Here is a 27,897-nt window from a genome sequence, read left to right as displayed (position 1 = left end):
TCTGGAGCCACTGTCACTCTCGGTGCACCAGACTAGTGCTAGGCACCTGGGCCTTTAAAACAAGAAGACAGCTAAATAAACAGCCTTGCTCCTCATAAAAGCAAAAATGGTGAAGGTCCATTTTTTTTCATTGCTTTGCTTTGGCAGTCCATTCTAAATGAATAGGCTGTCATAAAGAATAACTATGTTTTATTGCATTTTAAATAGCTCGTTTGGACTAAGATGGCCAAAAATGAATGACTTCCTTTTTTACCATGCAGGGTTGTCAACGCTCTAAGAACTGTATGTAGCATAAAGCACTGTGTTCCAGCAGTGGGACTTCCTGTCCTGCTTTTGGAACTTGAGTTGGACTGAGTGTTGTGCAGGCATTCACAGGAAGCTTTGTATTTTATGAATACATGGCTTCCTCTGATTGGCGGAGGCAGAAAGGCGGGCAGAGGATGTCTCAATCTCACTCCCTGCCAACCAGAGGAAGCCTTGTATTCATTCATAAAACACAAAGTTTCTTGTGAATGGCAGAGCAGTGCTCAGCTTGACTTGATTTTGTTCAGGAAGTGGGGCCGGAAGTCCCCGCCCTGCCGCCAGAACGCAGAGCTGTATACTGTATGTAGCTAAGGCTATATACAGTTCATAGAGAAATGACAACTGCTGCATATAAGTGAAGGTATAGTTCATTTGGACCAGCTTGGTCCAAATGGACGATTTAAAGTTCACTAAAACATGGAGTCAGGGTTTAATATAATACACGTTAACACATGAAATACTGCATAGTGGTGTGAGTGCAGTAACTCACCACAATGGAGAAGCACAGTGTGATGGAGGGACTAAAGGAGGAAACTGGTATTTAAATGTTCACAGACAACCATCCAATACAGTTATTGTGTACAGATAGACTTTCCCTTTAAAAGGAAATAAATTCACCAAATTAAATTTCACTTCCCAGTCATGTCACACATTAGAACAGTGGTTCTCAACTCCGGTCCTCAGGACCCACTAACAGGCCAGATTTTAAGTATTACCTTGGGGAGATGCAGACTAGAATACTGCAATCACTGAGCAGCAAAATATATCACCTGTGATGTATTTCAGTTATCTTGCAAACCTGGCCTGTTAGTGGGTCCTGAGGCCCTAGGTTGAGAACCACTGCATTAGAAGAACAGAACTCGGATAGCCAGGGTACCTGTGCTAATAACTTTCTTAGCGTTAGCTCTGATGAATGTTGCAATTAACTATTAATAATGTTAACATTTTAAGGAACAGAAGGCAATATATTCACTTGCTTGCATGGTCAACTCATTGTCAGTATAATATACATACTGAATCCATACTTGTTGTGCACCATCAGCGCGATTAAAAACAAACCAAGTCAAAAGCGTGAATAAATGTAAAGAAAAAAAGACTGTTGTGTAACCTTTTTTGAGTGCGTTGTTGGCTTTACCTAACAATACAAGAAACACACAGAAAGAGATGTAATTCTGAGCTGAGCTGTTTATTTTGCTGCTTGAAACCTAAGTGACATTATGCCACTGTAATTAAAGGGTGCCTTCTAAATATGTACTATACTGCAGGTCAAATTTCACTCATTATATATATATATATATATATATATATATATATATATATATATATATATATATATATATATATATATATATAGATATATATATATAGATATATAGATCACAGATTAGCAAAATGCAGCAAACAGATCAGTTTATACAATGAAGTGTTGGGAAGGATATGCATTCAAGTTATTGCAGGTATTTTGTGAAACATTTTTTCTTTCTTTGCAGGTAAAATTTTTAAATTGAACCAACAGTAATGTGTCAGTGTATATTTAAAATTGTGACAAAATCTTCTCTCTGGTCTTGAATTGCCTGTGGCAAACTTTACTAAGGTGTTGCGTTTTACAGGACAAGATGACAACAATACAGCATAGTTCCCGTAACATTTTGGTTATCTTCTGGAGGTTAAAGCTGTTTTTCTATATTCTCTTGGGACAAATGCAGCAGTGAAACACATACCAGCTGATCAAAAAGCGCTTCGGTCAAAATTCCTTTTTTTTTTTTTTTTCAGGGCACACAGCAACCAACAGTATATCTTTGCCATTCCACAGTTCTTTTTAAGGGTTATATGACTGCACTGTTGCCTTTAAGTACTTTATCTATTGAGTAACAACTTCTTCCTTGTTAGGCAAGCTTGCTGACAACAGCCTGGTTGAGAGAATTTAGTTGGTTGGTCCATTTATCTAAAGCAGTGTATCGTGCTCCTCCTCTCTTCTGGTGGTCCAATTCCAGGAGTTGGTTTACTTGATCAATTCGCCCATGGATGGTGCTTGAAAACAATAATGGATGACATTATTTTAAGAGAAATCAGGCATCTGAAACTTCAACTATAATGGACATTTAAAAGCAGAACTAAACCCTCCTATCCATTACAGCAAAGGAAGTTTCCATCTTGGCCATCTTTAGTCTGCAGTTACCATGGCGCTGTATGTGTGATCAGTTATGACAACAGCCATTTAATGGTTTCACAGTTCAGTTGAGAGCACAAGCAAATGCGACATTTATCATTCACAGCATGCCTTGAATGTAACTTTTTTTTTTTTCTAAACGGTTAAATTGATAGATTTAGTTCTGCTTTAAAGCAGAACTAAACCCTCTTATCCTTCACAACCAATCTGCAAATTATACCTTTGTGAGTTTAAGGTGAGTTTGGGAAGCCATTTCAAGATATGCCTATAGCAAATGACTGCATTTCACCAAAGATGCAACATAGACCTCAGTTCCTACATTGGAAACAGATTACAAAGATCCTTGGCGGACTAGTGGGCAACTCTGATAGGGAATTTTGTGCATCAACATATTTTCCTCCAACATTAGTCATGTACTACCCCATTCTATTCTACAACTGTGCATTCTTGGCTTTATACGAGACGGTCGCATAGAATGCATAAAGCATTCCTGAAAGTGTGCATAATTAAGTCTGGGAATAACCTTGGAAATCTGTAACAAATACCTATTCAAATGTCACATGGACAAATTGTTCACTTGAGAATACTTGTAAAACCTTTTGCACATAATGTAATGTAGTTTGTTGATGTTCACATTAATGTTTACTTTACTTCTCTTTAAATTAAACTCCAATGCACAACTTTTTGCTTGTCTGCAGAGTTTGTGAAGTATGATTAAGCTTCATTTTTTTCTTCAGCACCCAGAGGCCCAGAAGCAAGGGATTTCTATACAGGTTTGGGAGTGGCGACAATTCTTTACATGTCTACTGAAACTCTTACAGGAATTGGAAAGTAGTTGTCTACAGGTGTTTGCATAGTTGAGATTCCTTGGGTTTGGGGCTCCTGGGAGCATATGAAGTTATGTGAGGTTATCTTCAAGAGCTTCCTGCTTTACAGTCCTAGTAGAAGTTTAGTCCCAGCTTGTGCTTATTATAAAAATAATTAGACATATCGGACAATTTTTGCTATATTTAATGGAATATCAGCTTTATTAAAGAATGGGTAGAAAGGAAAGATCAATCATTAAAGTGGTTCTAAAGGCTCATGGTTTTTTACCTTCTTGCATTCTATACATGAAGGTTAAAAAAACTCTCTCTGTGCAGCAGCTCCCCAATACTTACTAGAGTCCCAATCGCAATCCCACTATGTGCCTGAGAGCCTCTGCTTTCCAGGGACTCTCCCTTGCCATTGTCTCCCACTACTGTCAATCACAGCCAGCAAGCCAATGAGAAGAGGGGGGCCGAGCCGCTGCTCTGTGTGTGAATGGACACGCAGAGCAGCAGCTCAGGAGTTAGCATGCTTGGGTGTCCCCCATAGCAAGCGGCTTGCTCTGGGGGCACTCAACAGAAGGGAAGGGTCAGGAGTGCCGGCAGGGGACCCGAGGAGAGGACGGGGGCTGCTCTGTGCAGGTAATTATGACATGTTTGTTATTATACCCAGATCAAGCGGTCATTCCTCTCATATAAGAGAAAAAACATTCTTGTGACAATGATTTAAAGGGGTTTTGAACTTTTCAGAAAAATATGGAAAACCTCTGTGGATGGGAGGGTTTTGTGCCAATTAGTTTGAAGCCAGCAACTCACACTTCGACTAAGCCATTATGAGGCCACATGAGAGCAGCACCAAGGGGCTTGCTGTAATGAAACCCTAACTTGAGAAGCAAACTAAAATTGCATGTTTTTTTTTAACACCAAAGCAACGCTGCTTTTTAAAATGTTTAGAGTCTCATTCGCACAGGCGCATAGACCCATACCTCTGTGCAGAGGGTTTAGTTTATTCACATGGGGAATGACAGATGTTTCTTCCACCCAGTCTATCAAAATCAATGACAGCTGGAGAGACTCATTAGCTGTAGGAGTCATTCTGCACGTCAGTGCTTACATATGTATAGGGACAAATGCACAGCTCTGGAGACATAATCTGCCTCCAAAGTGGTGTGTCCATCCTGTAAAGATGTAAACACTGGATTGGGTGGGAAGATTCATACAGTGGTTGCATCTCTCAGGCTGTTACAGAGTTTAATACAGTGGCTGCATGGAACTCCTGACATTCCCTAGGTGAAAAAATGTGACCCTCTGCATGCAAGTACAGGTCTCTTTGCACCTAAATGAATGAAGCCTTAGTGTCACTTTCTTTACACAGAGCTGCTTTTCAGCGGTCATGTTAAATAGCTGGGAGGTAAGTTGGTACAAACTGCCGAGCGTCCAGTGCGCCCCTGTGTCTTTAAGGAGGGGTGAGCTCCCTCCAGGCTTACCTGCCCTCTATTTATCCATTACTGTGCAAGTGCTTCCACTGTGGAGGCTCTCAATGAGTTACCAAATGAGTTAGGAGTGGACTGCAGATAATACTGGGATACCATGAAGTGGCTCTGCAGCTTTCGCATGTATTTGCAAATGTGTGCAAACTAAACGCCTGTTTTTAACGCATACTTTTAGAAAGGATAATTTGGTTGTTTGCAGGCTGGTCTGTGAGTTGAGTTGGGAATATGCTTTGGTTTTGTTTGACATGCATTGCCCTTCCTTGTGTTTCTTGCTGTGAAAGCCAGTTATAGGTGGGGCAGTGGCCATTTGTTTGTACTGTTGGAATACTGGGGAGGGGATGCACTGGACACCTTTGCTGCCATTGTGCTATATACTGGGTGTCCAGTGTGCCCCTGTGATTTAATGAGGGATGGGCTCCTCCAGGCTTACCTGCCCTCTATTTATCCATTATTATGCATGTGCTTCCACTGTGGAGGTTCTTAAATGTACAGAGTTAGGACTGCAGATAATACTTGGGTGCCATGAAGTGGCCCTGCAGCTTATGCATGTATTTGCAAATGTGTGCAAACTAAACCCCTGTGTTTAACGCATACTGTTAGACAGGATAATTTGGTTGTTTGCAGGCTGGTCCATGAGTTGAGCTGGGAATTTTCTTTGGTTTGTTTGACTTGAGTTGGTACAAACCCCACCATTTAGCAGTAAGAGTTTCGATTCTAGATAAGCGGAAAAAAAAAACAGCAACATTTCTATGCAGTGAAACAAGTTTTTTTCTTGCTTTGAAAAAGAATTAGCGCACTATTTACTGCCCATGTGTACCTTGACATGGTCTGTAAAGCTACAACACAGGCTGTGCTAGTAAAGACCTGGATGGACACATGGCAGGTATCAGAAGCAATTGATATTCATATCAGGCTGGGACACACCACCATACAAATGACAATTACAGAGGAATAATAAAATTAATAGTTTGTGAAAAAAATAAAATTACTTACTTATCCAGTATGCACTGAACAAGCAGGCTCTCAACATCGGCTACATCTATGTTAAGCTCCTAGACAAACAGAAAAAAGACAGACATTACTTAAATCATTTCAACAGGATCATTTAAATGACAAACTATTTATAGACATACGGTAGTTACTGTAACGCGGAAGTAAAAAAAAAAAAATTAGAGTGAACTTTGAACTAAAAGAGTGAAAATATTTTACAGACATTTCCTTGTAGCTTCGCATGTGATCAAGCTTAAGAGAGAAAAAAAAAAAAAAACAATGAGATGACTTGCGTCAGAGATCAGGCGTATTTACAAAAGGAGGAGTCTGGGGTGTATTAAAACATATACATCCAATCACCTCCCTTCTGCAGCACTGGTCTGATGATGCAGCTGTACCCTGCCAGATCTAAGGCTAAGAACTGAGCGTTCACATGACAGCTGATCACTCAGTTCTCTGGTCTGCTCTGAGTAAAAAGCAGTGGCCATCAGTCCCTGCTTTTTGCTCTGCCACTCCACTGGAGTGCCAGGATGGGGAGGCGGCAAAACTGGCTACCTTAGGCAGCTGGGTGGATCCCTACATTGTCATCAGGATCCTTCCAGAGTCTGGAGCGGCTCCCTGATGTCAGCCAACAGTGGGCTTTAGTAAATGTACTCCTGTGACCCACAGGAGAAGTATAGCCCAAAAAGCTTTGGCCATACTTCTCTTTATCTAGCTGGTATTTCGAGATTGATAGGTTGAGGGCATAGGAATCAAGCGACTGACGTCCCTGGTTACTTATTTAGGAGATTTAACATTTTGTAAGCTATAATTGAGTAGACTGTCTAAAACACACCCACCGGTGACCATGCACTACAGGTGAAAACACCTAGATAAGATATAAATGTCAAGCACATGACTGCATAAAGGAAAAGCCTCATATCTCAGCTGAAATAATGAAACCCATATCGTACTTGTGTGTTGCAATGTGCAAAGCCATAAAAAGAATGCAGAATATAGACACCTTGTCATTCTTTTATTTGATGGTTTAATAAGTAACTCAAAGCAACATGACGCAGAGCAATTGCATTTCTAAATACAGAACAAGAAAGCTGTCAAATATATTAACACGTATTGTTTATTTCCTCTTAACGGCATAACTGTTGGCATTCTTTACAATGGAATAAGCAGATAAAACAGAGGACAGGCCAAGGCTAGGGTAAGATAGCTATATATAGGTGATACATCATTTAAAGGAGATATCTACTTGAAATAAAAACAGAACAGGAACTCACATGTAAGAACACAGAAGACACTCTCCCAACCCAACTAAAAAGTTACTATGGAACTATCCTTTTTATAATTATTTATGGTACCGCTGGTGATTGTCCTCGTAGTTCAATGATCTTCCTGCTCTCAAGTAACTGCCTACTGTACCAATATTGGAGGTATGGGCAGACAGTCATCCTGAGTCAGCAGGAGCCAAACATTGCACCTGTCATCTGCTGATCAGGGGTGCAATGCTCTGCAGGCTCCTTAGAAAAAAATACAATAAAATAAAATAAATAAATGTAGTTTTTTTTTACCTTTAAAAAGATTTGCATATTTTTTTTTTTTTTCCAAACCATGAACTTCTAGCCTTTAAAACTTTAAAAGCTCCAGTCTGTTAAAAAATAAATAAAAAGCCAGCAGCTACATATACTGTAGCTGCTGACTTTTAATAGAAGGACATTTACCTGTCCAGGGATCCTGCAATGTCGGCACCCCAAGCAGATTCGTCAATTGGCTTCAGGTGTAGGTGCCAGCATTGTCAGCAAGGGAAACCGGCAGCAAAGCCTTCCAACTTCAGTTTTCTACTGAGCATGCACGAGCCACGCTGCGCTTTCTGAATGATCCCACTGTCTTCTAGGACCCATGTTTGTCCCAGAAGGCAGCAGGAGGAAAGAAGGAGGGGCCAGAAATGTCACAGATCGTGATTTTACCCGAAAGTGGGAGCGGGTACCTGTCAAAACCAGGTAGCCACTCCCCCCCAAAAAGTTCCAAATGTGGCAGGGGGGGGGGGGCTGCAAACAAGAGGAGCTTCCCCTTTTTGAGGAACCTCCGCTTTAAGTAGTCTTCCATATCCACAAAAAAATGCTTCACAAACTTATGCCGAATGCAAAGCATAAACTGTGTGAACCAAACCAAAAGACACAAGATGACTGTTGCTGTCTGGCCTAAGCTGCAGACAATGGCGTGTCTATGGGTACTCTGCAGCTGCTACAGACATCTCCTGGATGAGTGGTCTCCAAACTGTGGCCTGTGGGCCTTTGCCTGCCTTTATCTGGCCCTGGGAGCACTTTTCCTTTCATGGATATGAGGCATTAATCCTTCTACTGACACCAACAATGAGGCACCACTCTATTGACACTAACAGCGGGACCCTTTTCCCTCTACTAACACAAACAATGGGGCATATTTCCTCCCACTGATACCAAAGATGGGGCATAATGCCTTCCACTGAGACCAAAGATTGGGCATAATGCCTTCCACTGACACCAAAGATGGAGCGCTATTCCTCCCACTGACACCAAAGATGGGGCACTAAACCTCCCATTGACACCAATAATGGGATGCTAATTTTCCACTGACACCAAAGATGGGGCACTATTCCTTCTACTGACACCAGCAATGGGGCACTGTTCCTTCCACTGGCACCAATAATGGGGAACTATTTTTTCCACTGACACCAACAATGGGGCACTATTTTTCCACTGACACCAATAATGGGGCAGTATCTTTCCCGCTGACACCAAAGATGGGGCACTATTCCTCCCAATAATACTTATGATGGGGCACTATTCCTCCTATTGACCACAAGCACTATGTAATTTGGTTTTACTTTTACTGATTACCAAGCCCCAAGCATTTTCTACTACCACTGGCCACGGTCCGGTCCTCCTATATTCTGAAGGGCAATAAACTGAGCACTTTGTTTATAAAGTTTGGGGTACCCTGCCTTGGATGACCAATCTAAGAAAAACTTAACCAGCTTCACCTGAGAATCTTTGTGCTTCACTAGCAACTATGGGGTCCTGCTGGACCCCTGGAGGAGTTCTCTAAAGTTTTGAAAGGATGGGAGTGTCACATCAGCATGTATAGTCCTTTGCAAAATAAAATCTTTCAAAGAACTATACAATACAAGCAGGTGTGGTGCTCCCATCCTTTCAAAACTTTAGTAAGTTCCCCTTGAGAAGGCTGGAGACAGACTTGTCTGCCCATGGCAAAAACAAAATGCATGTTTGTTCCACTCTACAGAATGATCCGTAAGCAGTTGCATGTTCTTACGGCCTTCCAAAGTTTAGAGATAATTTAGGGAGATCCAATCCATCGACACAGGCCCTTATTCTGTCCTAGGATAAATTAGGGCCCTAAGAGTTAAAGTCTTAGGCCTCATTATCACCATGTGCAGAGAGGTCAGTTTTTGTGCACACGTTCTGCAAAAGCACAAAGGAAAACAACTGTTCTCTATGTGCACTGTTCACACCACAACACTAGTATCACATGCAGATTTTTTCTGCGCAGGAATCTGCAACATGTTATTAAACTCACTGAAACATGCATGAAAACTGATGTAAACTAGTGTCTCTTCAAGTGAAATCTCTCTGTTCTCTCCATCCGTTTTTCTGCATGTATGGTGTGAACGAGGCCTAGAAGTAACCTGAAGTCTGATAGTTGCTGCTCTGCCAACGGCCTTACCTTATGCTGATAATATAAGCTGTGTCCTGGGTGTGCATATCAGTATCACATAACACAGCCCTGTGGTTAACAGGAATAAGCTCTGTGTTTAACCCCTTGGAGCCTTAGCCTTTTTCTGACACTTGTTGCTTACAAGTTAAAATCAGTATTTTTTGCTAGAAAATTACTTAGAACCCTCAAACATTATATATATATATATATATATATAAATATTTTAGCAGAGACCCTAGAGAATAAAATGGTGAACGTTGCAATATTTTATGTTACACGGTATTTGCACAGCGGTCTTTCAAATGCAATTTTTTGGGAAGAAAAACACTTTTATGAATTTAGAAAAAAAAAAAAAAAAAAACCGTAAGGTAGCCCAATTTTTTAGTATAATGTGAAAGATGATGTTACATCGAGTAGATACCGAACAAGTCATGGTTTAAAATTGCGCACTTGTGGAATAGCGACAAACTTCGGTACTTAAAGTTTTTTAAAGCGTCGCCTATTTTTAACGGTTACCTGTTTAGAGTTACAGAGGTCTTGTGCTATAATTATTGCTGTAACGATCACGGCGATACCTCACATGTGTGGTTTAAACACCGTTTACATATGTGGGCATGACTTGCGTATGCGTTCGCTTCTGCGTGTGAGCACGGAGGGACGGGTGGCTTTGAATTTTTTTTTTCTTAATTTTATTTTTACACTACCCAATTAATTTTTTTTTTGTGATCACTTTTTTTGATGTTACAAGGAATGTAAACATCCCTTGTGACAGTAATGGGCAGTGACAGGTGCTCTTTACGGAGGGATCTGGGTAAGGAACTACGTCCTTACGGCTGAGTAGGCAGAAAACAATGAAGTGCCTATAGCTAAAAGTGGGTGTATACTAGTGATCTACTGAGTTTTTTTTATTGCCGATACCGATATTTTGGTAATTGCATATCGTTCCGACATTTAAATTTTTTTTTTTTTTTAAAACACAGGTTCTCAAGTGGAGGGATCTGGGAGTCTAAAAGACCCCCAAACCCCTCCTATGCACTTAAGAGCATTCAAAACGCCAAGTTTGGCTGTTTTGAATGCTGTTTTTTTTTTTTTAATTTGGTGCAGAGTACCCTGAAGTGATGTCATGACATCACTTCCGGGTTTTTATATGGAGACCCGATCAGAGCCGAAAGCAGCTTTGATCGGTTCTTCGGTGGACGTGAAGGTAGGATGGCGGAAGGCGGCGAGAGGGGGGGGCCGTCCCCTCCCGCTCCTTGTAATAACAGCCGAGCGGCTTCTCAGCCACATCGCTTGTAATTACAAAACAGCAGACCGTCGGCTATGGACGCCGGTACCTGGGTGATGCTTCTAGCTGCAGGCATCACTCCAGTACAAGCAGTTTACCGAAATATCTGCAAAATTGGTAACCTTAGGGGCCGATTCCGATATATCGGGGAAAGTGCATATCGGCCCTCAATATATCGGCTTTGCCGATAATCGGTCGATCCCTAGTGTATACCCTCTGGGACTGCCCATAGGCATAGACAAGCTTTTTCCTGGCTAGTGTCCTACTCCTGTAGGGGCCAGTATAACCCAATGGGTAAGAAGAATCAGGAGCTGTGTCTGTCAATGATCGAAAGAGAAATCAAGGTTCCCTTCCATTTCTATTCTTTAAAATTGTCTTGCTACTTCAATAATAATCATATAAATGATCGGTAGTCTAGGGCATATCAACCATTCTATTTCATCTACTCCAACTCAAACACACTGACCAAAAGGAAGAGAGAAAAAAAAAATAAAATAAAGGACTATGGAGACAAGAAAATAGATAATAAAAGGGTACATAATGTTGAGATTTGCAAACCAACGTAATACCACCATCATAGCTACAAATCAGGTCTTAAAAATTATCTGAACATAAACACACGTTTGTGTAAAAACGAAGTAAATGAAAGCGCTTACCTTCGAAATAAAAGGAATATGTATTCTGGTGTAAGGCTTAATTAATTTTATAAGCACTTGTGTTCTGATGTTCCTTAAAAGCTCTGCAAAACAACCAAAAAAATATGCATCAGATAAAGAATACCAATGTAAAAGCTTAGTAAACAAAGATGGTACTTAGGTGAAAAAATTCTTATGATGAAAGAGTTAATGGAATCTGTGGAAAACCATTATTTAGTAAAGAGGTACATTTAGCAATAGATATTCACAATTCAAATAATTCCAGATTCCAGGGGGTTATACCATTACCTACAACAACAGACATTTTACAGTAAAACCAGGTAGGAAAAAAAAAAATCAACTTTGTATATCTCATCCTTTAAAGTGGAAGACCAGCCATTAGCCATGTTTTTGTTGGACATACATACACTTTATTTAATGTGCTTGAAAAGGCTAAAGTTTTTTTTTTTTTTTATTTCAATGCAACCCCTTCATAAAAGTAAAAAACCTTTTTTGTGAAGTTACCCCCTGTCCCCTCTTAAATACTTATCTGAGACTTGATCTTGATCCAGCACTACGCGATCCCAACTATATGGTTGGGTCCATCTAAAGCCTGGACAGACTCTGTGATGTCAGCTGACAGCAGGCTTTAGCTCGCTGTTGGCTGATTCTGGGTCACAGGAGATCACAAGCAAAAATACTCCTGTGACAAAAGAGAAGTGTGGCCAAAAAACCTTTGGCCATACCTCTTTTAAAGTGAACCTGTAATGCCTTGCCCATGCATGGCAAAACAAGGAGGTTAACTTTAAAGTTGGACCAACTAGCAACAAATGCTCATCTCCTCTTACACTGGGCTACCTGGAGCGTAGAATATACTCTTCTTTCCAGTTATAGGGGGTTATATGGTGCACAGTGACAAGTGACAGCACTGGTGATCAGTAATTGGTCAACTGGCTACTCAGACACCCAGCTATGTCACATAGGGAGAGACTGAGCAGCCTTGTGCAAGCTCCTGGTAGTGGTTACATTTTCCTCTGCCCCAACGTGTAGGGTACAGGCTGGTATGTGCATGTGTAGTAGGGTCAGCATAAATTGTTCATGAATAGACAATATACTGGTTTACTCTCCACTTCCACCTCCAGAGCGCTCTTCTCACCCATTTTATATACACTTATCTTTTCTAGGGGTCTTCAGACCGGTCATATGATGCACACAGCCCTCTTCTCTAGCACTATGTGGTCCTCAAGTTATGCAGAGAGTAGTGCTGACTTCATGTAAGGGCTTTTATTCATATCATTATAAAAGTACACATTTGGCGAGGCGTCCCTTGATTATAGACAGATTAATTTGCGGGGGACAGTGCTGGAGAAGAGGTGAGTATTGCAATCATGAACTGTTTATTTGTTAATAAAGTGTTATTAAACCCACACTAGTAAAATCGGTGTATATATGCAGCAAAGCATGCTTGTGGAACCTAAGGGGTAATCCAGCACATTAGGTAAAAAGGCCATTTGATCCTGTCTTCTATAATCCTCCCCTTCTTCCACTGTCCACAACCTATCTCCCAATAGAACAGAGCCTTGGGGACAGGCTGCACTTGCTTAGTGTGTACTGCTAAAGATTTTTTTTTTTTTTGCATGTGCATGTGATCGACACAGGGCCAATCAGCCCTGCCCAGACAGAGGGTCAGGGGTCCTGCAGCCTCATAGGACAGTCAGGGGTCTTGCAGCCTCATAGGACAGTCAGAGGAGAACAAAAACTCCTCCTACAAGCTTTAACCAAACACTGATACCAGCCACAAGACTGCTCTTTACTGCTGATGAGAAAAGGTAATTATCAGTTTATATTTACTAAAATAATTGCATTTCCACATTCTGTGTACTGTGGGAGACCAGATATAGTGAAGGCAGGGTCCTGGGTTTAATAACACTTTAAGTTGGATGGGCCACCAATTTATTTGTAAATTGTATAAAGTGGAGTTGGGTTTAACCACTTACCGCATATCAACGTACCGATACGTCGGTACACTTCGCGGGTTTATACCGGGATGATGCCTCTAGTTAGAGGCATCATCCCGTTACCGTGGTTTGAAGCCGACGGTCGGCTTTCCGTCGGTAACGACCGATGCGGCTCGGGAGCCGCTCGATCGTTACCCGGGGGGGCGGGAGGGGACGTCCCCCCCCCTCCCGCCGCCTTCCGTGGCTTTGCCCGGGGCTCCCGTCCCACGTCCGCCGGCTGGATGGAGTCCCGATGAATGCCGGAAACGGCATCGATCGGGGCTAAGATGACCTAACCCGGAGGCGGCGTCCATGACGTCACTTCCGGGTTACTGTGCTGCAAAAGGCGGCAAATTTAAAAAACGGCTGTATGCAAAAATGCCGTTTTCGGCGTTTTGCATACAGGGAAGTGTAGTGGAGGGGTCTAGGGTCTTTTAGACCCTCGATCCCTCCATAAAGTGTACCTGTCACACATATTGCTGTCACAAGGGATGTTTACATTGCTTGTGACAGCAATAAAAGTGATCAGATTTTTTTTTTTTTTAAAAAACCTGTAATAAAGTTTAAAAAAAATAAAAAATAAATAGGAAAAAAAAAAAAAAAAAAATTTCGCCGCCCCCGTCACCGTTAGCTCGCGCACAAAAAAAAACCGTATACGCAAGTCGAGCCGCGAATGAAATCGCTGTTCAAACCCCACATGTGAGGTATCGCCGCGATCGCCAGAGCGTGCGCAATAATTTAAAAAAAAGAGCTACACTCTACCTCTAAACTGGTAACCGTTAAATAAATTTAAAGCGTCGCAGATTGAGATCTCTATTGACCGTAGTTTGTCGCCATCCCACGGGGGGCGCAATTTTAAACCGTAACATGTTGGGTATCTATTTACTCGGCGTGACATCATCTTTCACAATATACAAAAAAAATGGGCTAACTTCACTGTTTAGTGTTTTTTAAATGCAGTGAAATGTGATTTTTCAATTTTTTTCCAAAAAAATGGCGTTTTAAAGACCGCTGCGCAAATACCGCTTGACAAAAAGTTTTGCAATGACCGACATTTTAATCTCCAGAGTCTTTGCTAAAAAAATATACATAATGTTTGGGGGTTCTAAGTAGTTTTCTAGGAAAAAAATACTGCTTTTAACTTGTAAACAAAAAGTGTCCGAAATAGGGCTGGGGCTTAAGTGGTTAAAAAAGCTTGGCATTCATCAGTTACGAGGACAAAACTCAAAGAATGCCGCAATCCTTTTGTTTTTACTGCACAAAAGATATTGACCAGATCTCCCTCTATTGGGCATACTTATAACTTACACAACATACAGATTCACAGTTACAAAACACACATAACATTACATTGTAAGGTTTAGGTACCTTCAATGTGTTCCCTTATGAAGGGATCATCCATGATGTTGCTGTGATTTGTTTTCAGAATCTTCTCAAACTCGGTGATGTCATTATTCTGATAGGCACTTTATTAAAAGACAGAACAGACAGATTTGTTAAACAATTAAAAACAATTTATTGGAATAAGATTAGGAAAGGTTTTTCAGTCATGTTATGACTCTGGATTAAAGCAGACCTCCACCAAAAAGCACTGCACCAAATGGCACTTTTTTGGGGAAGCGGGTACCTGGTTTTGACAGGAAGTTCTCCTCTCCCCCTCCTTCCTCACAGTCTTTTGGGACATGTCACAGGTTCACATGTCACAGGTTCCAGAAGACTGCGGGACCATTCACAATGTGCAGCACAGCTCACGCATGCGCACTGGGCACTGGGTGCCCACAGTTGAGATGCCGGGGACAGAAGATTGAGGAAAGGAAAGGCTTAGGTGAGCACACCGCTGGATCCTAGGACAGGTAAGTGTATGTTTATTAAAAGTCAGCAGCCACAGTTTTTGTAGCTCCGCTTTAATAAACCTTCACAGTACACACAAGTCTCTGGGATAGTGGCAATGCACAGTGAATGCAGGAAGTATAAAACATGTACTACTTTTCTTCTTCTTCTTCGGTGTTCTGACATCTTTGACCTAGGACCCATACGGACTAGAATCAGGGATTCACAGAGTCTGAGAAGGGGATGAAAAAGTTACACTAAACAGCACCTCTAAAATGTTAGTAACAATTTATAAAACGTGCAAATGCACGGTGCCATGAAGTCTGTTTTTGCATAGCATTTCTAAGTTAAGAGCAAAGCATTGTCTGAATGGACAGGGTGGAGTGCGAATATCACTGCCTCTCTCTCTACCTCATCCAATCACAGAACGCTTTGTATTAATTCAGAACTTGCAATGCATTTTCGGAATGGTTCCAGTGTTGAGCAGCTAACCTCCTGTATTCACAAAGTATCAGGCCGGCCACTCTGCATGGGACCCGTAAGCAAATGGAGATCACTGAAGTAGTGGTGTCTATTTTGACAAGGTATGGAATATACCAGGGGTCTCCAAACTATGGCCTTCCAGTTGCTAAAGAACTACAATTCCCATCATGCCTAGTCCTGTCTGTGAATGTCAGTTTTACAATGCCTCATGGGATGTGTAGTTCTGCAACAGCTGGAGGGCCGTAGTTTGGAGATCCCTGGTATATACAGTAACTTTGTAAAAATATACCATGCCTGGAATTCTTTAAGAACAAAGAATATGAATAAATTACTATAGGTCATAAAAATGTCCTACTTTAGGCTTTCTTCACAACGGTGTACGAGGGGTAGTAACAATAGGTGGGTGAGTTACTGTTTTACCACCCCACAAGTCACAATTTAACCTGGCCTGCAGCCATGTAAGGACATAATGTGGGGCAGTAACATTTTTACAACCTGTTGCGTTTGCCATACAGTACCACCAACAAACACAACCCATTCACGTGAATAGAACTGCGCCACAACTGTGTTTAAAACAGAGAGCTACATTCAGAAGTCGACACTTCGCCTCAAAGCAGCAAGTCAGAAAATTTTTGAAAAGTGATCCAACACCGCTATACAAGTCCACCCTAACACTAAAATCTCTAAATCTACAGGCATCCACAGTCTAGGACTAACCTAGATAACCCTGTAAAGAAGAAATTGGTATACATACCTTTTTAAAAGCAGCTCTGGTTCGGCCTCCAGCGGCGGAAGCTCTGCAGAGGAGACAGCCGACAATGACTGGGAAATGAATGGGAAGGGACGTCACCCATAGACTTAATATGGGGATTCCATTGTTGGCTGCCTCTTCTGCACCCGCCTCCCCAGCGAAGCCGGCGCTGACAGTTTAGCATTGGGTCAGACCGGAACGGCTTCAGAAAAGGTATGTATAATGATTTCTTCTTCACAGGGCTAGATAGGTATGTCTTAGATCGTAGATTTAACTGATAGTGTGGACTTCCCCTTTAAGAAGGCTTCATCGCTTTAGGCTGACAGATTAATAGATGAATAACATTTTATATAATTACAGATACAAAGTGTTTATCTGAAAAAGAATCTACTTTAAACCTTAGTGAGTGAAATGTTAAAGGGGTTGTAAAGTCAGAAGGTTTTTTTAGCCTAATGCATACTATGCATTAAGATAAAAAGCCTTCTGTGTGCAGCAGCTCCCCCCAGCCCCCCTAATACTTACCTGAGGACCCTCTCTATCCAGCGATGTCCACGAGTGCCTCAGCTGTATGGGACTCTCTCTCCTAATTGGCTAAAACACAGCAGCTATGCCCTTGGCTCCCCCTGCTGTCGATCAAACTCAGTAAACCAATCAGGAGAGAGAGGGGGGCAGAACCGAACAGCTGCTTGCTGTCGGGCACTCAACAGGAGGGAGGGGCCAGGATCTCCAGCCAGGGACCCGAGAACAGGAGGATCCAGGCTGCCCTGTGCAAAACCACTACACAGAGCATGTAAGTATAACATGTTTGTTAGTTTTTTTTGTCTATTAAAATAACAAGACTTTACAATCAATCACTTTAAGATTGGTGGCTTTTCCTAGAACTATATAATCAACAGAACAGATTACATTATGACTTACCTTACTAAATTTGTCATTGCTAGAATTTCTGGATCATTTTTGTAAGGTTTTGCCTGGAAGGTAAAACAATATTTTAATAAATCCAACAGATAAATGGCAGTACATCTACAAAATCTACAGAGGCATCCATACCTCCTGAGAGTCGAAAGGGTTTATTCCAGACTTCATGAGCATGTTAGCTAGGACCAGGTATTTCAAACACGTTGTTCTCCTCGGGCTCCCAGATTCATCATAGTTTTTAAATGCTTCGAAAAAATCTGTGTGAGCTTTTTCAAACTCTCCTTCTCTTAAGTGCATCTTTCCTCCGCATTCTGAAATAGTAAAACAAGAAAACATTAAATAAGCGGATCGTTCTTTTTGGTCTGTGGAATGCAGGATCAATGCTTCTTATCAAATTGATGACCACAATGACCAATCACTGCTCTGCAGAAATGGGATTGAGGTCACAATTTGTATCAAATGAGGTGAAGTGTTCCTGCATATTTGTGATAGGTCAGAGACCAAAAGTATTGAAGCCAAAGGCAACCAGGCATACGCTAATTTAGAAGGAGGTCATGCAAATTTCTAACACTATTAAGAGAATATACTTGATAACCAATATCATCTTCAATATTAAGACAAAGTGTGCCAAAAAATGCATTGAGTTATCTCTATCCATTTGAAACAAAAACCAATTTGCAAATTCATTTGCATTCCATCATTATCCAAAGTTTAGTTATCCAGCACCGCAGGTGTTATTCATTGACTGTTAAGTTGGAAAATGTGATATACAATACATGTAGGCAATGCATTTTCCAAAAATAGCCTTATACCACAATAAAAAGCTGAGTCATTTCCTTCAGTAGGTAGAAGATACACAGAAAACATGACATTTACGTCATAGACAACGTGCTGTTCCACATGATACATCATTAGCTTTATAGAGCACAGAAAAGGGTATTGTGTGCACACATTTATTATGGAGGCTCAATGGCACAAGAGGAAGGCAAAGAAATGCATGCTACAGAAATCCCTTGCAAGACCCAAGCAATTTACTCGGGGTTAAAAAAAGTGCAACACAATCAATGGAGCCTTTCCACAGCTAGACTACCTACGAGGACAAAATCATATAAATGGGATAAAAGGGTACAAGGACATCTGATCCACAATGTAATACTTCAGTTACTTATAAATCTGTATGAATAAATTCATAAAAATGTCACCATACAGAGCAACTTTTTTATTTATTTATTTTTTAAATAAAAAGGAAAAACAAAAGTAAAAAGAAGAAAAAAGGAAAAAAATTAAAATGGGATTTTTGACTTACCGTAAAATCCATTTCTCTGATGTTAATTGACGGACACAGCTCCTGATTCTTCTTAACCATTGGATTATACTGCCCCCTACAGGATGAGGACACTAGGCAGGAAAACGCTTGACTATGCCTATGGGCAGTCCCAGGGGGTATACATCCACTCTCAGTACTCAGTTTTGTTACAAGCAGTGTCAGAAGAAAGCCAACTCCACAGAATGGTGGGTGCTGTGTCCGTCAATGAACATCAGAGAAATGGATTTTAAGGCAAGTCAAAAATTAAATTTTCTCTTTCGTCAATCGACAGACACAGCTCCTGATTCTTCTTAACCATTGAGATGTCCCAAAGCAATGTTAAACATGAGGGGTAGGAAAAACATCCGAAAAAAATTCCCGAGGCTAACCATAGTCAATCAGGTAACAGAGCTCTATGATAAACAACTGGAGCTCACCTGAAAAACAATACACCCTCAAAGAGGACCAGGTCCTCTAAACAGCAGCCTGCAAAGCCTTGCGGCCAAAAAAAGCATCCGCAGATGCCAACACATCCACTTTATAAAAACTTTGTAAAAGTGTGCAACGATGACTAGGTGGCCGCCAAGCAAGCCTGCGTCACTGACGCATGACGACGGAAAGCTCAGGAGGCACTAGGCATCCTAATAGAGTGCACCTTGGCAGGTAAAGGAGGAACCTGACCCTTGAGAGATTAGGCCTGAACCACCATCTGTCTGATCCATCTGGAAATAGTCACAGAGGAAGCGGACAACCCTTTGTGAGGTCCGTTCATGAGCACAATAGTCTGACTTTGCAAAAGACTCTGTAGCTGCCATTTACACCCTAATTGCCTGGACCACATCCAAGGCATGCAAGGCAATTTCCTTCGGATGTTTAGGCCTGGGACACATGGAAGACAACACAATGTCTTCAGTCAAATGAAAGTCAGAGACTACCTTAGGAAGGAATGACGGACAGGGGCGAAGCACCACCTTATCCTTGTGAATCACCATAAGGTGAACCACAGGATAACGTCACCAGTTCCGACACCCTGCGCGCTGAGGTGAAAGCCACTAAAAAAGGCCACCTTCTGGGACAGTAAAAGCAGGAAAAGCTCCCGAAAATTTTCAAAGGGAGGCTTCTGTAGAGCTGAAAGCACCAAATTAAGATCCCAGGGCGGCAACGGAGCCCGCAACGAAGGAACCAAATGTCAAACACATGAAAAAAGATACGCATCAGGAAGAGTGTGGCCAAAGGTCGTTGGAAAAAAACCGCCAAAGCCGATACCTGCCCCTTGATGGTACTCAAGGCCAATTGCTGTTCAACCCCCTGTTGAAGGAAGGTTAAGATCCGATCCACCGAGAAGGAGCGAGGATGAACCCCAAGAGACTCACACCATGCAATGTACGTCTTCCACGTACAGCAGGAAATCTTTCTAGAAGTAGATTTCCTAGCTTTCAACAGCATAGGAATCACCAAATCAGACAAACCTCCATCCTTCAGCACATGGCGTTCAGCCAAACCGTCAAAGCCAGCGACTGTAGAGTAGGATGGAAGACAGTGACCACTAGACCACCCTGGGGTCTAGTGGTCACTTTTCTGCCTGCGGATTCTATGTATTGTATTAGCTTGCCATTCTTTTAACCCATGTAATTTTTTCCAATAAATTGTATTTTCATTAAATATTTTGTTGCTTCCATTCAACTTCTTTAAACCAGTGCCTAAAAAGTCCCGCAAAAAGGGGAAATTTTTCTTTGCGATCCTCCCTGAGAGGTAGTCCCCAAGGAGCATCGGCGACCAGCCGTAACAGATCAGCGTACCATAACCGGCGAGGCGAGTCTGAAGCCACTAGAATGACCGGAATCCTTTCTACCTGATCCTGCAAAGGAGTCGTTGCAGGAGTTCAAGAGGACTAGAACGAATCGGCAGCCCACCTAAGAATGCCGGCTACTTACCGAGCCGCCAGGACACTTCTTGTGCCCCCTTGGTGATTGACATGGACCACAGCTGTGGCCTTGTCCGAATGAATTTGTACCAGACACCCCTGAAGAGGAATTGTTCAAAGAGCCAGTAAAGTCTGATCGCTCAGCGTTCCAGTACATTAATTGGCAGCCTGGACTCTGCCAGAGTCCAGACCCTCTGAGCACATCTGTGCTGAGGACACGTACCCACACGGACAGGCTGGCATCCGTGGCGACAACCGTCCAGTACAGGGGGGAGAAGGATTTTCCCTGTCAAAGTGCCGGAGAACAAAGCCACTTCTAGGATCCTGTCCCATTTTATCAGAATCTCGTTAGCAGAGATCTTGTGGGGGCACTGTGTAAACAGACTGCCTCGAGGGTGGACACCATCAAGCCCAGCACCCGCATGCAAGCCCGGAGGGATGACTGTCTTCTTAACAATAGAAGCTGAATTGCCTCCTGCAAAGTTTGGAGTTGCTCTAGAGGAAGAAACACTGTAGGAGAGGCTGAGTCCAGAGTCAGACCCAGATAGGGCAGTTTTTGAGGACAGAACCAAAAGCAGACTTCTGAAGGTTCAGAATCCAACCAAACTCCCTCAGAGTTTGCAGAGTAATCTCTAGATGTGCATCAGAGCAGTAAGAGACTCCGCTCGCAGAAGAAGATCGTCCAGGTACCTCAGTACCGCGATACCCCGCTGACTCAAACAATACCAGCACTGGGGCCAACACTTTTGTGAAGACCCGAGGAGTGGAGGCGAGACCAAAGGTCAACGCCACAAACTGATACTGCTCCTCGCCCACGGCAAAAACGGAGCAAGTGCTGGTGACCGGCACATATTAGAATGTGCAGGTAGGCGTCCTTGATATCGATAGAAGAGAGAAGAAGCCCCCCTGATGTAGGGATGCCACTACCGTGCGAATGGACTTTATGCGGAACTTCTGTACCTGCACAAAGCAGTTTAGCACCATGAGGTCCAGATTTGGACGTAGAGATAGATAGAGTCCAGACTGGGGAGACCGCTCCAGGTGAGACAGGGATCAGGTGCCGGTCGGACCCGTAATCCAAAGCCGAATGAAACAGAAAGAAATGACCGCACTTCCGATGTAGATCAAAGTTGGAGTGTGTTTATTCCACATCAAACAATCGGCAAAGTATAAAACATCACACTGAGTGCAGGACAGAAGAGGTAGATGCGTTTCACGACTAGATGTGTCGCTTACTCATTACCAAAACCAGATTTGGACGTACCTTGCCTTCCCTCCTGGGAACTGTAAACCGGTTTCAGTAAAAACCCCTGAAATATTTCTGAAGTTGGAACCGGAACAATCATCCCTTAAAGTAACAAGTCTTGCACTGTTCCAAAGAGACCCTGTAAGCGATCTGGGAACAAGTGCAGGTTGGAAGGGAAGAACCTACAGGGGTATACAATGTACGGTTAAAAGCAAACACACACACACATCATAGGTTGAACTGGATGGACTGATGTCTTTTTTCAGCCTCACTAACTATGTAACCTTTCCGGAGGATAAGACTGAACTCGATCTGGTAGCCCGACCGAATAACTCTGTGAACCCACTCATCCTGTACCAGGTAGATCCATGGATCCAGAAACCAGCGAAGATGTCCCCTCCACCCCAGACACAGGTGAGGGTGCCCCTTCATGCAGAGGCAGCCTTAACAGCAGGTCTGGAAGAGCCCGCTCGTGGCTTGACAGATTAGGTCGAGGCCCTGACTTTTGATCCCTTGTTTTGAGACCATAAGGGACAAAAAAACCTCTAATGAGCCGAGAAGAATGGCCCACGTCTACAGCCAGCAAAAGAAGAATACTCTTTCCCCCTGTGAGACCCTTAACGATGTAATCCAAGGAAGCTTCAGATCAGATAAAACCTTCTTAGAAGTCTGGTCCGCAGACCAGCATTTCAGGCAGATAATATGCAGAAGGACCACTGCTGATACAGACAGCCTAGAAATCAAAGGAGCTGCATCCAAAGAAGCATCACAGATAAACTGTAGCCCCTGGATCAACCAGCCACAGTGAACATATGGCGGCCTCACCTGGAATCCGCTACAGGTGGGACTAACCACCTTTTAGGCAGTTAATCCTCATAAGGATACTGCAAGGCAAAAATGCTTAGGAACCACTGTGTTTTGGACAACCCCCAATGTTTTGAGACAATATTGTCAAAGTAAGCAGATAGGGAAACACCCTCGCCATTTTGGAGATCCTGTGGGTGCCGAAAGGGACCTGCGCCCCCCTGACGCAGCATCAGCCGCAACCTCCATTTTTAAAATTTCATGCACCGACACAAACAGTGCATCCACCAGCGCCTTTTCATGCGCGGCTAAAGGAGCAGAGGAATCATCCTCTCTATCTGAGCACTAAGGGTGCGTGGACCCGGACACAGACCCAGCAGGGTGACTCGCATCTGCAGCGGCCAAAACAATTTCAGAATCTGATGTAAACAATCAGGGGAGGGCCTCCGACTGCGAAAGACCCACTGTGACCACTGAAAGTTTAGAAGGGCTGGGGGAAGGAGTGGAACCCCGGGGTCCCACCTTCCTAGGTAGGGGCCCATGTCCACCCCAAAATCCTCCAGGAGTAGAGGGGGGACAACTACTTACCATACCAGGAAGAGAGTGGGCACCACTCTGGACAGACCACTGCGATTCTGAACTTCCGCCTGCAGTGGGCACGTGCATATTACTGGTGGGCCACTTCTGCTGCTGCAGCAGAAGTGGCACAGGTGCTCTAAAGAGCAGCCTGCAAAACCTTGTGGCCAAAAGAAGCATCCACAGATGCAAACACATCAACTTTATAACAGTTTGTGAAAGTGTGTACCGACGACCAGGTGGCCGCCTTGCAAATATGCGTCAACAACACCTGATGACGGAAGGCCCAGAAAGCACTGAGCTTCCAAATAGAGTACGTCTTGACAGAGAAAGGAGGAACCTAACCCCAATTGAATAGGCCTGAGTCACCGTTTGTCTGATCCCTCTGGAAAATGGTCACAGAGGAAGCGGACAGTTCTTTCCGAGGCAAATCCGTGAGCACAAATAGTGAGTCTGACTTCCTAAAAGACTCCATAGCTGCCAGATACACCCGAATTGCCCAAACCACATCCAGGGCATGCAAAGCAATTTCCTCAGGATGTTTTGGCCTGGGACACAGGGAAGACAACACAATGTTTTTGTTCAAATGGAAATCAAGAGACAACCTTTGGAAGGAACGACGGACGGGGGCGAAATACCACCCCATCTCTGTGAACCACCAAATAAGGGGGACAAGATAAACGCCGCCAATTCCAACACCCTTTGCGCAGAGGTGATCGCCACCAAAAATGCCACCTTCTGGGACATCACAAGCAGGGAAATCTCCTGAAGATTTTCAAAGGGAGGCTTTTGGAGAACTGAGAGGACCAAGTTGAGGTCCCAAGGTGGAAACGGAGACCGCACTGGAGGAGCCAAGTGTTGAACCCTCTGAACAAAGGTACGCACCAGGAAGTGCGAGGCCAAAGGTCGATGAAAGAAGATTGCAAAGGCCAACACCTGGCCATTGATGGTACCGAAAGCCAATTTCTGCTCAACCCCCTGTTGAAGGCAGGCCAAGACCCAAGCCACCGAGAAAGAGCGAGGGTGAACCCCAAGAGACTCACGCCACAAAATGTACATTTTCCACATATGATGGTAGATCCATTTGGCCAGAATCTCCCTTTGCAGGGACCTTGTATGGAACTGTGCAAATGGAACCGCCTCGAAGGTAGAGACCCCCAGGCCAGCACCCGCATGCAAGTCCGGATGGATAACCATCTGCTGGACAGCAGAAGATGAATTGCAGCCTGCAGTTTCTGGAGTTTGTCCAGAGGAAGGAACACTCTGGCTAGCACCGAGTCCAGAGTCAGATCCAGATAATCAAGTTTTGTGGAAGAAACCAGAGTAGACTTCTGAAAATTTATAATCCAGCCAAACTCCCTCAGAGTCAGTATAGTGATCTCCATGTTTTCCATCAGAGCAGTAGGAGACTCCGCTCGCAGGAGAAGGTCATCCAGGTAGCCTAGTACTGCGATCCCCCGCTGACGTAACAATGCTAGCACTGGGGCCAACACTTTTGTAAGGGCCCGAGGAGCAGAGGCGAGACCAAAGGGTAATGCCACAAACTGACAATTGCTCCTCCCCTACAGCAAAGCGGAGGAAGCGCTGGTGACCAACACATATTGGAATGTGTAGGTAAGCTACCTTGCTGTTCATAGAGGCAAGGAAATTCCCCTGATGCAGGGATGCCACCACCGTGTGATTGGACTTCATTCTGAACTTCTGTACCCGCACAAAGCAGTTCAGTGCCTTAAGGTCCAGGATTGGACGCACCTTGCCCTCCTTCCTGGGAACAGTAAACAAGTTTGAATAAAACCTCTGAAAAATGTTCAGAAGTCGGAACCGGAACAATCACCCCTTGAAGTACCAGGTCTTGCACCGCCCCAAAGAGAGGCTGTGGGAGGTCTAGGGACAGGCGCACATTGGAAGGAAAGAACCTTTCCAGAGGAGAAGAATGAAATTCGATCTTGTAGCCGGACCCTATTACTTCGTGGACCCACTTGTCTTGTACCAAGGAAGTCCACGGGTCCAGGAACCAGCGAAGACGTTCCCCCACCCCAGATACGGGTGAGGGCGCACATGTATATATTCCAAAAAAGATAAGTGCTGGACAGCACCCCCTTTCCTGCGCTCGGAACCTGGTCCTCAGGCTGTTTCAATCCTGGAACTCGTACTGGTATTAGGCATCCATGATGGCTAGGCTTTGCTGCCCCTTACGACCAGGGTGGTCGACCAGACACTGAAAATACAAAGCAAAAGAAGGGCGCACCAGCCTAGCGCATTATCCTCAGCAAGTTTATTTGGATAAAATTGTTTAAAATCAAATACTCACAAACAAACAAGAAGTTCAGGCACATCAATTCCATACACCTGCCTCCTACCAGAGGATCAACGTCTTTACTGGAAGCAGAGGGCTGACGCGTTTCGAGGCTGTGCCTCTTCCTCAGAGCCTGGAGGCCATGGTCAAGTCCATAGTTTAAATATAATATGTAGGGCCAGGCCTCCACATGACCCCTGGGGGATGTGGGAGGAGATATCGCCCAAATGGGCGTGGCTACACAGCCAATTACCCAAAAGCTGTTGCAAGTCACAGATGTAGTTACATTTTAATTGGCTAGCCCCACGCGACTATTTATTCCATTGGTGAGCTATCCAAAGAACTTCCCAGCTCATCGTGGACTCCATTTCACAAAAAATAATAATAAGATTAAAACTGATGTGGTAAACTGACCTGTGCATGTCGTGGTCCTAAACCAAATAGGGCATCGAGCTGAAACCATCGTGTAGGTCGATAATCCAGTATCTCATACTGGGCATATTGGGCATATTCCCTGGTGGTCCAATGGTGTTCGCTGTAAAGTCGGCTACCCGGATATTCAGGATGGTATACTATAACAGCAGGGCGGCGGTGGAACGCACGCCGCTCATCCCGGAACTAGCGTGCGCACCACCGCATAGCGTCACTTCCGCCCATCCAGGTCGTGACGACTTCCGGCTTCCGTATACATTGGCGGCGGGACAGCGGTGGAACGCACGCCGCTCGTCCCGGAACTGGCGTGCGCATCACCGCATAACGTCACTTCCGCCCATCCAGGCAATGACAACTTCCGTCCCCGGCAAGCTGTTCCTATAGAAACCGCAAAAGGGAGGACACAAGTATGCCCCGCTGATGTATCATGTACACCGTACCATATGGACCAAATCTAGGGGAACTATATTTAGATGCACCATACAGAATCGACTCTGGTGGGAGTTGATTGGAGAGCCCACCAAGATTGGAAAATGGTGGTCGCACATATTTAAAATAGCAGTGAAGATATTATACATCAGATAAAATAACCTGAACCAATAAAGTTAAAATTAACATTAACATTAATAATATTAGATGATGGGTACCTGTGTACTAATAATGTAACTTGCTAAGCCAAAATAAGAATCACATGTATAAGAGAGTGAATCAATAGATAAAAAATTATTCAATATCCAATTAAATTATATTATACAACTGTGAATAAAAAATATATATACATATATATAATTATATATACCATACACACATATGTAAATATACATGTATATACAGATACATACACCTATATATACATGCTGAACCATAATGATTCATTATATAAAATCTATATTAAAACCATCTAAATATATGTGTACATATAGTGTGACTCGTTAAATATGGCATGTAGAGCTTCAGACACGAATTTACGCGTGCCATACCTCCTCTATAAACAAACCTTGGAGAGCTTGAAAAACTAAACTCGGTAAGCCAAATATAAAACTTTAGGTGTGGGACCTATACTAAGGAACTATACGCTTCAAAATAAATTGAGGGGAAAGGAAAAGGAAAAGGGAGGATGGTGTAACGAGCAGTGTGTGTATGTGCGTGCATTGGCTACGCATACACACATCCACACAATTGAGGAGACGGGGAGGGGAGAGGGGCACACACATGCACATACGTCAGCCTGAACATATACACCAGCGTATGCGTGTAGACCCCAAAAGGAAATAGAGAGTGGTGTGGTACTAGGATGGAACCATAGAAGGAACAATGGTAACTGCAGCGGATGTCGGGGGGACATATGTACACATATATTTAGATGGTTTTAATATAGATTTTATATAATGAATCATTATGGTTCAGCATGTATATATAGGTGTATGTATCTGTATATACATGTATATTTACATATGTGTGTATGGTATATATAATTATATATATGTATATATATTTTTTATTCACAGTTGTATAATATAATTTAATTGGATATTGAATAATTTTTTATCTATTGATTCACTCTCTTATACATGTGATTCTTATTTTGGCTTAGCAAGTTACATTATTAGTACACAGGTACCCATCATCTAATATTATTAATGTTAATGTTAATTTTAACTTTATTGGTTCAGGTTATTTTATCTGATGTATAATATCTTCACTGCTATTTTAAATATGTGCGACCACCATTTTCCAATCTTGGTGGGCTCTCCAATCAACTCCCACCAGAGTCGATTCTGTATGGTGCATCTAAATATAGTTCCCCTAGATTTGGTCCATATGGTACGGTGTACATGATACATCAGCGGGGCATACTTGTGTCCTCCCTTTTGCGGTTTCTATAGGAACAGCTTGCCGGGGACGGAAGTTGTCATTGCCTGGATGGGCGGAAGTGACGTTATG

The 27,897-nt window shown here is 43.1% G+C and overlaps 1 protein-coding gene across 4 annotated transcripts in view; it reads right to left on the bottom strand.

Annotated features, from left to right (window-relative positions):
• Window positions 1–1,970: 1,970 nt before the first annotated feature.
• COPS2 (COP9 signalosome subunit 2) overlaps window positions 1,971–27,897 on the bottom strand; it is an 84,646-nt gene continuing 58,719 nt past the window's right edge. For all 4 annotated transcript variants that reach the window (XM_082254038.1, XM_082254040.1, XM_082254037.1 and 1 more), the window contains 6 exons: window positions 17,502–17,680; window positions 17,370–17,422; window positions 14,756–14,853; window positions 11,412–11,494; window positions 5,766–5,824; window positions 1,971–2,334 (listed from right to left, as the gene is read on the bottom strand). In XM_082254038.1, coding sequence (XP_082110164.1) covers window positions 2,190–2,334; window positions 5,766–5,824; window positions 11,412–11,494; window positions 14,756–14,853; window positions 17,370–17,422; window positions 17,502–17,680 — 617 coding nt within the window. In that variant the 3' untranslated portion in view covers window positions 1,971–2,189. The remainder of the gene's footprint in view (window positions 2,335–5,765; window positions 5,825–11,411; window positions 11,495–14,755; window positions 14,854–17,369; window positions 17,423–17,501; window positions 17,681–27,897) is intronic.

The sequence above is a fragment of the Pelophylax lessonae genome, assembly GCF_965119305.1.
Source record: "Pelophylax lessonae genome assembly, chromosome: 4".
NCBI classification, from domain to species: domain Eukaryota; kingdom Metazoa; phylum Chordata; class Amphibia; order Anura; family Ranidae; genus Pelophylax; species Pelophylax lessonae.
Note: the sequence above shows the minus strand (reverse complement) of the source record. Positions and strands in the feature narration are given on the sequence as shown.